This window comes from Hyposmocoma kahamanoa, unplaced genomic scaffold (assembly GCF_003589595.1).
Source record: "Hyposmocoma kahamanoa isolate Upper Pololo Valley unplaced genomic scaffold, ASM358959v1 102, whole genome shotgun sequence".
Classification (NCBI taxonomy): Eukaryota; Metazoa; Arthropoda; class Insecta; order Lepidoptera; family Cosmopterigidae; genus Hyposmocoma; species Hyposmocoma kahamanoa.
In genome coordinates, this window is record NW_020653337.1 from 1,792,876 (window position 1) to 1,806,135 (window position 13,260).

The following is a 13,260-nucleotide window of genomic DNA, read 5'->3' on the forward strand; positions in this document are numbered from 1 at the left end:
AAGAAACAACGGTAACACCCATGTTACAAAACAAAAATGGCCCCAGTAGCAAACCTTGGGGTATGTCCGTTTATAAGGTAATATAACAATGGCATTCCCTTTCTTTTGAGATACGCCGACGACTGCATGCGCTTTTAATGTAACAACAGTAAACATAATAGCAACAAATACAATATAATAATAAAGATAAAAGAAAATTTGTGATCAAAATAATCGAAAGCTTAGTAGAAGTCAAAAGTTAGAAAAAAAATCTAAATATTTCAAATGGCAAATTTAAACGATTTCATCCTAGACGTTTTATTAAGAAGCAAAGATAAAGAACGAACCTGTGTCGCTTGGTATCACTTGCAGCAGGAAGTCTGGCGTGGCTGCTCGCCGTCGGCCAGTCGTCGCGCGCCCGCCGCGCCCGCCCCGCCCGTGCCCTCGCTCTTTGGCAGCTTGTTCGCTGTAATGGGACATCGACAAACATGTCTAATAAAGCGGTCGGTGTAATCAAATAATACACGTTTTTTTATCTCGAACGCGATATAGGATCAGAACGTAAATGTAATTAGCCTTGTTTTGTGGAAATTGGTAGAAGTTTCTCTTAGTAAAACTTATTGTTAAAATTTTGTGTTGTATCACTGACCGATGGCGAGGAAGATGTCGTTGACGTTCATGGCGGTTTTGGCGCTGGTTTCCATGAAGAGCAGTCCGTTCTCATCAGCGTACGCCTGTGCCTCCTCAAACTCGACCATGCGCTTGGCGGCCAAGTCGCTTTTGTTGCCAGCCAGCGCAATCACGATCGATGGCGACGCTTGCCGCTGCAGCTCTTTCACCCAGTTCTTCGCGCGGCCGAATGTGTCCTGGAGCACATGAGACGTTTCTTCTGAATTAATAGGATAATTTCAATTATTTTCGTCACTAACCATTATTGCTGCCGTGTCGCCTTTATAAACAGTTTCAAGCGTATTAGAATTATATTACACCATCATTCAAGAGGCCGGGATCATTTAAAGAGCGTCTTTCGTTAAATTTTAACTAATACTATCATAACTCATACATAACAGTTACAGGTTACACAGACATCATAGCGAATAAATTATGCGTTATCTTAGGCCGACACGGCGGCGGGACGGCGGCGTGGCGTGTAGTCGACATTCCAGACGACATCATTCACCCCGCAGTCCAGCGTTCACAATGAGATATCAAAACAATTATAAATATAAATAATACCAGGCTTGTTATCCGTCAGTGTAATGCATTAGTCATTGTACACTTTAGTACGTAGTCTGTTTATGTAAAATATAACGATTTGTTCACGAGGTGTGCAATGAAATAGGAGAAAACTTCATGCTGCAGCGTTACATCAATGGAAGCGAAGTTAAAACAATAACACTTGATTTATACGATCATGGTTAGAGAAGTGAAGATGCTTCTCTGATATACCAAATATGAAGGACAAATAATGTTCTCAACTACGACTAAGAAATGTAACACGTAATCTGAAAGATTCCCAGTTTATCTCAAAACCCAATAATTCTTAGGATTTCACAGATGTACGAAAACTGCTCGTGGAAATTAAAAGCAGGCTAAAGACATAAAAGATCGAATTTAACCTAATTAGTTTGTAATTAACAGCAGGCACTAAACTTCATATAGTTGATACCGGATTGCCTACACATGACGGCCCCAGGAATCCCTAGATCCACGCCTACACAACTAGACTTGGTGACGTAAGCAGTCACCTGGATGAAGACCTTGAACTGTGAAGACTTATGCGTGTTTGTAATACGATTGTAAACAGGCGAGTGCGGGGGTGCGACGCGTGCGGGACACGGGGCGGCCCAAATAATGCCGCTAATCACGTGAGAAATATGCTAACCACAATTGTTATTGTGAACTTACTTGTAGAGTTAGGTAAGTTTTACCTCAATTTCTTTGAATTCGAGACCAAATTGTAGCGCTTCAGGCTCTAATCGAATGTATACAGAAACTGGCGAATGTTTAATTGAATCAATCATAGCATGATTAAATTTATTGCTTTCAATTTCTGTTTAATAGGCTCATATGAAAACAAGTTACATGATCCACCTCAAACTACATTTTGGTACAAACCACAAACAATGCAGTATTTCTTTAAAAGTCTTGTCGTATATATATGTAACTTTTTATTCTAGGCCTTTGGTTCGTTTCGTTCGTGTGGTTCGCTCGATGGAGTGCACGAAAGGAGCCTCCTCGCAATGGCGTACTAATCACGTGATGTTCTTTAGTGGCAGAAGAGCTCTTGTGGAAGAGTTCGTCCAGGGCAGTACCACCTTACCCATTTCTGCCGCTAAGCAGTAATGAGAGCATTACTTCGCTCCGCTTTTGAAGGGTAAGGGTGCTGGTGAAATTACAGGCACATGGGACTTGTCAACTTATGTCTCAGGGTGACGGGCGCAGTGGCAGTGCCCTCAAGATCCTAACGATTTAAAGCTCTTGAGTGGCACTGCAACTGTTATGGACAGGCGTGTCGCTTACCACCAGGTCCCGTCACTTGGTATTATTAAAAAATATATATGGTTGTTTATTATTTGACAAAATATAATGTAAGTAAAAATAACGTATAAGTTTTATTCATACATATGAAATTTGGTCATTGGCACACTACGTCGCCCGTTCTGACGACCTCTACCTCAAAGTTGTCTGAAAAAGATTTCTCTCAGCGATAAGGCTGCCTTTGTTTTAAGTTGTTTATGTACTGTTTTTGTTCTTGTGTGTAAGCAAGAAAATGTATATCTTATTAAAAACGAAAAAAAAAAATATTCCCGGCATCGAATGAATAAGTAAAGTGAACACAGTCGTAAATTTTTTATAGAAAAATGTTACCGAATAAGTAGTAAGTAACCTTTACTGAAATAGAAACAAGAAAAAGCCGTTCAGAAATTAATTAGCGCTATCTGATAAGAACAACACGACTCTTAACTGCACAGAGCCCGTGATAACAATTTTCACGTTCCTTGTAATATCTACTTCAAATCAGTTGTAGCTATCACTCATTGTTTCTTGGGGCCTTGATAGCTCTGTATACGCTGATTACGAATCTATTAATTGCCTTTGTGGCCGAACGGTTACCACGCTGCTCTGTCACGCAGAGGTTCCAGGTACGCTTTCTGAGCCGGGAGAAATGTTTGTATGGTACTTTATTTATTTCTTAATAATCATCATATCATCCGGAAGACGTCCACTGCTGAACATAGGTCGCCCCCAAAGATTGCCAGACTAGCCGGTCGGACGCAGCGTGCATCCATCGGTCACCCGCCGCCCTCACCAGGTCATCCGTCCATCTAATAGGGGGCCCTCCCACTGAACGCCTTCCGGTTCGTGGTCTCCAGTCGAGAACCTCGTAAGTTTGGGTGTAATTTGTCGATCTCTACGTATGTGTCCATTTATTTTTAATTGACTTCAAAAAAGGAGGAGGTTCGAAATTGGACTGATTTTTTTTGCATGCTACGCGATTACTCGCGATTATTTGTGAACCGATTTTGAGAGAAAGAAAGAAAGGAAGTTTATTTGGTAACCTTATGACAAAATATATATAACAGAATGATAAGAAAAATAAAAAATCTTATGATTAGACACGAAATAAAAGAATTACATTTAAAAGTTACCAAAACGGTCTCCACTCAGGCTTTTGTAACAAGACGTGTTTTCACACCTCGTTACGCTGGTTTTCAGTGAAGCCGAATAAATAACAAGGATGATGTCGCTTCGTCCAAGCAGATAAAAATAATTAAAAAAATAAAAAATATAATAAATTCTGATGATTCTTTTTTGTTGGAAAGAGGGTACCTCAGTATTGATCGCATTTAAATTTAAAGAAAATATTCCACCTCTAAGGGTGGGAAACTAGGCGATGAATCTGGTTTCGCGCACTTTCCGGTACCCGAATTCAAAAAATTTGGAAAATAGATGTAAGACTACGAAATTTTCAGGTCGGTTTTTTAATAAAAAAGTTATAATTAAATTTTTATTGAATTGATATTCAATTATTTTTTGTGAAATTACTCCACTAGTTTGTTATAATTATTAATACAAAGATCGAACACTCAGAAAAAATTCCTTCGATCCGGTCGGATTCGAACCGACGTCTTCTTGCATACCGTGCCAGACGCTATACCAACTAAGCAACGGAACGAACCAGCGAACCTCACGAATTTTTCTATGTGCTTGCGTCATGTCTTTGTACTCGGTCTTTCAACGACTTTTTAGTCGTAGCGCCATCTATGAGAAATCTTTGACAGATTTATCACCCAGTTAGTACCTTTACAGCTACCAGTCCTGGCGAGAGATGTCGCTATTCACTGTATTAATTAAATTTTTATTGAATTGATATTCAATTATTTTTTGGGAAATTACTCCACTAGTTTGTTATAATTACCTTCTTAACGTATCTACGACACATACTATAGTATTGTGGCTCAGATCTCAACCATGCCGACTGCGTTAATAGTAGCCGCCATTAAATCCTCAAGCAGGTACTAAAGAGCATGCAGAGCACGATGTGAGATGGGCCATAAGTTAGAATCACACCGCACAAACAACCCCACCAGAACCCCGATGCAGGGGGTCTACTCTCGATGTCCGTCCGACATCCGTCCGAAACAATTACTGCCAAATAAGCAATACTTGACCAAATGAAAAGACGCGTGATGCGAATGAAGCTTCATACTTGATACTTGTCTTTTAATTTTGTCGAATATTACTTATTTGACAGTAACCGTTTTCATTTCAACCAAATTATTCGATTGGATATCGTTCTCGAATCGAAAAGCGCTTTTTTCGAGCTATTCAGAACATTCGAGTTAAACGTTCTATTCGGATTCGGATACGATATCGTTATCCAACAGCGTTTACGGAGTTAGTCGGTGAAATAGATTATAATAAAAATTAAAATCCTTTTATATATATTTTTAAAACTTTAAAGGCCTAAAATATAGGAATGCTTTTGTCTTGCATTAAAATAAATTTATAAAATTGAACAAAAACCAGGCCTTATTTAAAATAATCGAGATTTCCATAATAATTCTTTGTAAACAAGTTGTGTTCTGAATAACGTTTGTAGCCTTTGCCGAAGAAGTTCGAGTAATCGTACGGGTGTGACGTCATTTCGGTTCGGTTTCGAATACGACAGTTTGACGTACGATTCGGTTATTAATAAAAATTAAAAAAAATCGTACGATATCTAAAGGTTGAAAAATGAATTACCGTAAGAAATCTGAATCGACCCTCTGAAGAAATAGTCCTTAATCCAGGCAACCCGAATCCAAAACCTATTTAAAGACTTCTACATGGACCATGACAATTCGTGTCCAGAAAGACGGCTTTCAAGTCTTTGCGATTTAAAGCTTTGAGTGACACTGCAACTGTTATGGGTAGACGTGTCGCTTACCACCCGACGCATGACTTGATCGTCCCGCCACTTGAAATCATTAAAAAACCACAATCTTAATTAAGACCCATGCCCGCCAGTGGGGAATCCCCACATGCTATCAACTAATGAAAATGTGCCAACTGATAACAATTCAGAACTGTACGACCTCAATGCCTTCTCAAAGCCGCCATTATGGACTGAAACGTATGCCGCCGGTAATCGACTGACATTGAGCGTGTATTACGAGTTATTTAAAGTATTTTTGTTTGAAAAAGACAGATATGGATTTGTATATTTGGCAAGGTCGTATCAATTGGTTAAGTAAGAGTACGGTTCTAGGCGCAATCAACAAGCAGTGATAAACTATATGCTACGCAAGATGCGCGGGAGGCCCGATCCTGGTTATCATTCATTATAAAGCGCGCGCTGCCGAAGCGTGCTAATAAACAAATATAGCATCTGTCAGTTTTCTAAGTAAGAATATACTTCGACGATTGTGCCCATGAGCTGCACCAGTTCATTCCGTACGCCCCTTTGTACCAACAGACGTTAAGTACGGCGGAATACCGTCCCTACTTGGTCGATGTTCCCTTCAGGCATGGTAAGCCTTTTTCGTCATCTTTAATTATGCGCACAGCCCAGAAATGGAATTCCCTGCCAGCGAATGTTTCCGAGCACATACAATCTTAGTATCTTTAAGGTGTGAATGAAAAGGCATCTTCTGAGAAAGCTCGTTCCATCGTTGACACTATGTTTGCTCCAGGGCTAAGTAGTGGTCAAAAGCACGTTCATTTTTTAAAGATGAGCGCGCATGTAACCTCTGTCTCACCTGATGGAAACTGACGATGAGGTCTAAGATAGAGCATGTGCACCTAAATAATACATATTCAATCTCGTCTTGAAAAAGCCCAAGTTCCACTCCATAGCCGTTCGCCACATTTTAGAAGCGTGACGCTTCATGCGAATCCTTGGAATATCCACAACACATGGGTGGAACCCTAGCCTACATCTAGTCCCCCGATGATGGAATTACATCGCACACTCTCCGTATCTTGTAGAATACCGGGTCAGACGGTAGGAAAGGGAGGACTGTGGAAATATTTTGTTTTAAATTGTTTGTTTCGGATACATTAGCCATAAATAAACACTTTTTGTTCTCATTCATTTTTCTGCGCGGGCGATAGTTTTAGAGGAAATAAGTCCAGTTTCCATAGTGCCCCCTTTCGTACAGTCCAACCGATTATCGAGAAGCAGGCAACTTAGTGGCGGTGTTCAAGGCTCTGCAGCTTCGTCTCTACTATCCGAACCTCGAGGCATGCTTTTCAACTGAATCCAAGATAACCAAATACCTTTCAATTACCTGCAAGCAATGATCTTATAATAATGTATACGATCGTTGCCCTCAAGTAAAATGCAATCGGACAATCTTAATTATGTAGTTCCATTTTCAATCTATTATGGAAACATCAAAGACGTCACAAGTAGGTAAACGTCACCGTACTCGCTGTTCGCGTTTCACTATGTTTTTCCTTAAACTATTCCTATATTTTTCCATCCTCTAAAAGGTTTTTTCTCCGTTTAATAACTATTTAAAATAGAACTGTTAAAATTTTAGACCGAGAACTTCTTCTTCTTTTAAATGCTATGGCTCCATCGAAACAAACGATGATTTCACCAATGTCAAGTAAAAATGACTATGTGCGGTACTTCTACTTTATAATGTTACAACCGCATCGATACCATACGGTAGCGATACCGATATCGGTAACGCACGCGTTTTTAACTCATAGATTGACCGGTAAATTCCGAAAAGATTCACTGAGGAGATAATCTACAACACTAGAGTACATACACAGACTATTACCACACCCCGGACACTCCATACAACGGTCAAAAATTATTTACCTACTACTAGTACATACAGCAAGGCGCTATCTGCACACGCGCAAATGTGTGCGTGAAGTGGCAGGGTTACTCATCACTTTCCCGCACTAATACGTTACGTGATCAGAGCGGCAACATAGCGAAAATTCTAACGCGAATCTGTTATCTATGATTCTATTAATAGAATCCTAATAATTATACGTTTATTAGGTATTTATATAGATATATTATATTTTTCATTAATTCACTAACTAGAGTAATATTGAAGATTTATTTCAAAAATATATTAAAAGCACTTAAAATGTTATATTTCGAACATGGACTTTTAAGTAAGGTAACAAAGTTATTTGAAATTGCTTGTCCACGTTTGATTAATAATTAGATATATTCACTACCTACGTAATATTGATCGGCGATACGAATGGAAATTCGCAAAGTGATGGCGTCTCATTATATTGATATAATAAATTTGAATTTTTTATACATACATATATTACTCTGCACTAAATAAATGAAGAAAACAATAACTGAATGAGTCTCAGACATAAGTTTTTTTTACTTGCCTAGTTTCATCTTTCGGAAAATGATGATCGACAGCCGTACACAGCACAATTCACGACCATTATAAATAGTAACGTAAAATGATGTTTTCTATTACCGTACAAGTTTCGTAATGAATAAATGAAAACTATATTCAAAGCCGTCTTTGCGCGAAAATTGCGCGGGAGGGGGGATTTTAGAGGGGTCAGTACTTGTGAAAATGACATGACAGTTATTGTCAATGTCATAACAACGCATTTGCATTTTGGCAAGAGTAGTAGTAGTAGTAAAATTTTTCGTCCTCCGAGACAGGCTAAGGCGTCTAGCCATACTGCCAAATCCTCAGTATGAAATTTAAATTTGGCAGCTAATTTTTTTCTTTGAATCTGCCAATTACGCAGATTTCGCTTAACAATTTAACGTTGGCGTTTTTGACCAATATTATATGCCTGCACTCTTCGAATCTGTTGATCAACATTAACTGACCGCATTCCTCGAAACTGACACTGGCCCAAGTCTAGTGGCTGCCATTAAGGAAATAATAACAATAAAACTAAATAAGATATAATCCTCCTCTTCTCCGTACCCTATCCTATCGACATACATTGATCAAAACAAATTTTTTTTTTATTGTATCTATGGACTGGACGAACAAGTCGTGCGCCTGATGTAGCTTATGCACGCCTGTCCATAACAGTTGCAGAGTCACTCAGAGCTTTAAATCGCAAAGATCTGAGGGGCACTGCCACTGCACCCGTCACCCTGAGACATAAATTGACAAGTCCCATGTCCCTGTAACTTCACATTACTGCTTGGCGGCAGAAATAGGTAAGGTTGCAGTACTTCCCTGGACGAATTCTTTCACAAGGTGCTCTACTGCTACTAAACATGCACTTTAGTATTTATTATACCTATATCCTCCAGCATGCTTTTGTGATTTTCATATAAAGTAGTTAGTCACATTATCTCGTTTTTTGTCTTTGTCCATGGGAACAATTTGTCACACTGCCTCAGTGGCCGAACGGTTACCATGCCGAACTGCCACGCAGAGGTCCCAGGTTCGATTCCCGGGCCGGGAGAAATATTTGTATGGCCTACAATTATTTCTCTCGTGAGTTTGGGTGTAATTTGTGATTGTCTATGTGTGTGTCCATGGCACCCGTGACACAGGGTTTCCCTAGTGCGGGGCTATGTTGTTGAATGTGTACATACCGTGCATCTTTCAACACGGACGTTGGCAGAATTGTCCTCAATGAGACAAGCCCAAAACCTACAAAATTTTATTTGAAAAACCGCTTGTAGATGTTGTATCGACGATTCCAGATACCTTAATAACCCAATTTTGCGAAATATGTCGATTACCTACGTTAGTTTATTAGACAACATTACACACGTAGCTCTGATCCCAAAGAAAGTATTGTGTTATGGAAATCTGTAACAACGACGATACCATAAACACTCAGACGAAACAATATATGGCGACACCATGAAAACAGTGTGAAAGCCATTCGATCACGCAAGTCAGTTATGACAACGAGGGCAGAATAGTGAATCAATACGTAAAATTATCTCAAGTGGCAAGTGCACATTGTCCAGTTTGTTTACCTACAAATTACGTCACACGTTTTGAGATGACAACTAGTGGCAACTAGTTAATTATATTTGAATGTACTTTTAGGTTCTTGAAAAGCTTTATTTAAATATAAAATAGCACTTTTCTTGTCGGTGTATATCCATTATGGGTAATTTTTTAATATTTTCTGAAAGATTGTTCGTTTCCCTATTGCAATTACGAATTTTCAATTTTGCGTTTTTAAACACAAATTATTCAAGTCAACCAATTTATACGACCCACTACTTAACTACTTCAACATTGCAATTTCACGCCTTGAATAAGATGGGATGTAAAAAGACCGTCAAACGCTGGCTTAAAAATAAAAACTATGATGAAACAGAAGGTTTACTAGAAGTTATTTCATAATTATATTGTAAAAGCTAATTGTTTTATTCTTAATTAAATATAGCTATTTTGTTTTTAAGCACTAATATAATGAATCTGTGCACAAACAAGATGCTTAAGATACAGGTAATAATGTACTTAGTTTAGGCATCGCAACTATACTGGTAGGCTTCTAATAATTAATTGTATAGCTTTATGATTAGTATAATAATTAAGGTTTATTTTTATTTTTTTACCAATTGTATATTAGCTTCCCTTACATTTGTTTTTGGTTTTTTTACTTATATTTAGATTAAGTTATGTTGAAACAAATTTATCTTTATCTTTATTTATCTTTACTGGGCACGGGTCCTCCTCTCAAGCGAGGGTTTAGCGGGTTAGAGACTTTTACACGTTTTTCGAAGGTTGTAAACCTGGAAAAAGGTTCCCCTGTACAAGTTCTAAATTGGTTGATTAAGTTGAATACTTATTTAGTAGCAGTAGAGCTCCTTGTGAAAGAGTTTGTCCGGGTGAGTAATGCCACCTTACCCATTTCTGCCGCTAAGCAGTAATGAGAGCATTACTTCGCTCCGCTTTTGAAGGGTAAGGGTGCTGGTGAAATTACAGGCACATGGGACTTGTCAACTTATGTCTCAGGATGTTGGGCGCAGTGGCATTGTCCTTCAGTTTATCTTTAGAATAATATTTATAAGGAAAGTTGAACAGTCGATAAGAGGTCACGATGAATAAGCACACGCGTAATCACTCTTTTTTAAACGTTTTGTTTTATTACGTATCGAGTAGTCATAGCGGAATTATGCATACAACCAAACAAGTGATCGGTTCGACCAAAACTTGCTTATCGCGCTTTCCGTTTATTACTACGAAACGTAAAAGGTGCCAAGAAAATGCTAATTTAAGAGACTAGAAAATACCCATCGAGTATTTTTTTATTTTAGACTTCTGATTTTTTTGCAAATTTGGCAAATCTGTTTTAAACTTTAACATAAAGAAAGTATGCCCAAACAAGATGCCTAAAATACAGGTAGTCATTTACTTAGTTCAGGCATAGCAACTACGCTATACGATTTCTAAGATTTAATTGTATAGTTTTATGAAGTTTGTATAATATAATTAAGATTCCCTTTTTACTGTTTATGTATCATAGTTTCCGTTACATTTTAACTACCTCAGTGCCTATTAACTTTCTCCGTGGCCGAACGGTTCCCATCCTGGACTGCCACGCAGAGGTCCCGAGTTCCATTCCCGGGCCGGGAGAAATATTTGCGCGGCATAAATTTTTTTCTATCATGAGTTTGAGTGTAATTTGTGGTTGTATACGTGCGGGGCTATGAGTGTGTGCGCGTGACATTATGTTTATTTAGTTATTTTTCTTGTATTACATTAAATTATAACGAAATAAATTTATCTTTTTTATTACGATAGGTACTAAATGACGGGATGATGGAAAGCGACACGCCTGTTCATAACAGTTGCTGTGCCACTCAGAGCTTTAAACCACAAAGATCAGAGAACACTGCGAGGCGTCACCCTGATACATAGGTTGACATGTCCCATGTGCTTGTAATTTCACCAGTATCGATACCCTTCAATACCGGAACACAGTATTGCTCACATTACTGGTTGGCAGCAGAAATACGTAAGGTGGCAGTACCTCTCTGGACGAATTCTCTCAAAAGTCTAGGGTTGGAAGATTTTCGGATCTAAATCCGAAAAAATAGTTTCTTTAATTAAATTTTTATTGAATTGATATTCAATTATTTTTTGTGAAATTACTCCACTAGTTTGTTATAATTATTAATACAAAGATCGAACACTCAGAAAAAATTCCTTCGATCCGGTCGGATTCGAACCGACGTCTTCTTGCATACCGTGCCAGACGCTATACCAACTAAGCCACGGACCTCACGAATTTTTCTATGTGCTTGCGTCGCGTCTTTGTATTTGGTTTTTCAACGACTTTTTAGTCGTAGCGCCATCTATGAGAAATCTATGAATAGTTATTATATAAAGTTTCTTTTCCAACAAACCTAAAAACTCGAAATGCTCTTATCAAAAACGCCGCTTATTGTTCAATAGCTTATACACTAATATACTCATTACGTTCTATTTTGTCATTGTAATTATTAATGTATAATGTGCAATAAAAGATCAATTCATTCATACATTCTTTATTGAACGGACTGTAGCAGTCACCAAAATATGCCAATATCAAATCCTCCTCCAACATTCAGGCATTCTTAACGTGACCATACTGTCCCGTTTTTAAGATTCGTGTCCCGCTGTCACCAAAACACTTAAAAATGTCCCGCTTTCACAAAACACGACAAACGTGACAATAAATTTTGAAAAATGGCGCGAAAGCGAAAAATAATAAATAACTAGCCCAGCAGACTATACAAAATTAGTTCTTTTTTAAATTTTTGATCATTAAACGTTTTAAATTTTTTTTTAATTTTTTTAATCACTAAACTTTCGTAACTATTATGTTTATATATATATATATAAAATTAACTTTTGTAAACGGAAACTTTTGTTAAGATGCTGAACAAAACGATGGAGCCATTATAAAGATTTGTTACCCATGATTTTATTTTTTCACTGTTGTCCAATCATTGTAAATCTCGTTTCACGCTAAATAAAACTTCAAAAGATTTTTAATAATAATAATAATAACGCACACACTCATAGCCCGACATTAGGGAAACCCTATATCGCGGGTGCCATGGACACACACATAAACAACCTCAACTTATACCCAAACTCAAGAGAGAAATAAAAGTATGCTACACAAATATTTCTCCCGGCACGGGAATCGAGTCCGAGACCTCTGTGTGGCAGTCCGGCATGGTAACCGTTCGGCCACAGAGGCAGTTAAATAATATTTCTAAACAAAGAACAATAATATGACTTTTCGAAGTATATTTTTTTAATTTTTTCCAATTTTTTTCCATTTTTCCATTTTCGTACCTGATTAGTGATGTCGTAGACGACAATGGCCGCTTGCGCACCGCGATAGTACATTGGCGCCAAGCTGTGATACCTGCAACAAAACACGAGTAATTAAAATATTTATTTACTAGGTGGGAGTCCGCGACTTCGTCTGCGTTTCTACGCTCTTAAGTACTTCGAGTGGCCTACTGCAGTATACTATTTTTTTGTTTCTCCATACAAAGTTTTATTCCCTATAATCACCTCTTTTCATTGACTTACAATTACATATATGGACGTCGGGTCCGCGCTAAAAAGTGTCCGAACTTATAGGGCGTTAAAATCGTATACAGAGCGTCATTCACGCTTTAGTCTTCGTTTGTTCGACTGACAGCGAAGCAAGCAAAATTAGACAGTACTGCGATGACATTACAATTTAAATTCAACGTTTTAGCTTTTTCATATTCCTTTACATGTCACTACGTTTAAATAGGTTGACTTGGGACATTTTTTTCGTGGTTTTTGTATTAGACCCGTCGTCCATTTATTT

At 38.1% G+C, this 13,260-nt stretch overlaps 1 protein-coding gene across 1 annotated transcript in view; it reads right to left on the minus strand.

Moving 5' to 3' along the window:
- Nucleotides 1–326: 326 nt before the first annotated feature.
- The window catches only part of LOC113231906 (ras-related protein Rab-5B-like), a 36,025-nt gene continuing 23,091 nt past the window's right edge, over nucleotides 327–13,260 (minus strand). Inside the window, exons 3-5 of the mRNA XM_026466450.1 lie at nucleotides 12,750–12,822; nucleotides 629–845; nucleotides 327–445 (exon numbers count right to left, since the gene is read on the minus strand). Coding sequence (XP_026322235.1) covers nucleotides 342–445; nucleotides 629–845; nucleotides 12,750–12,822 — 394 coding nt within the window. The 3' untranslated portion in view covers nucleotides 327–341. The remainder of the gene's footprint in view (nucleotides 446–628; nucleotides 846–12,749; nucleotides 12,823–13,260) is intronic.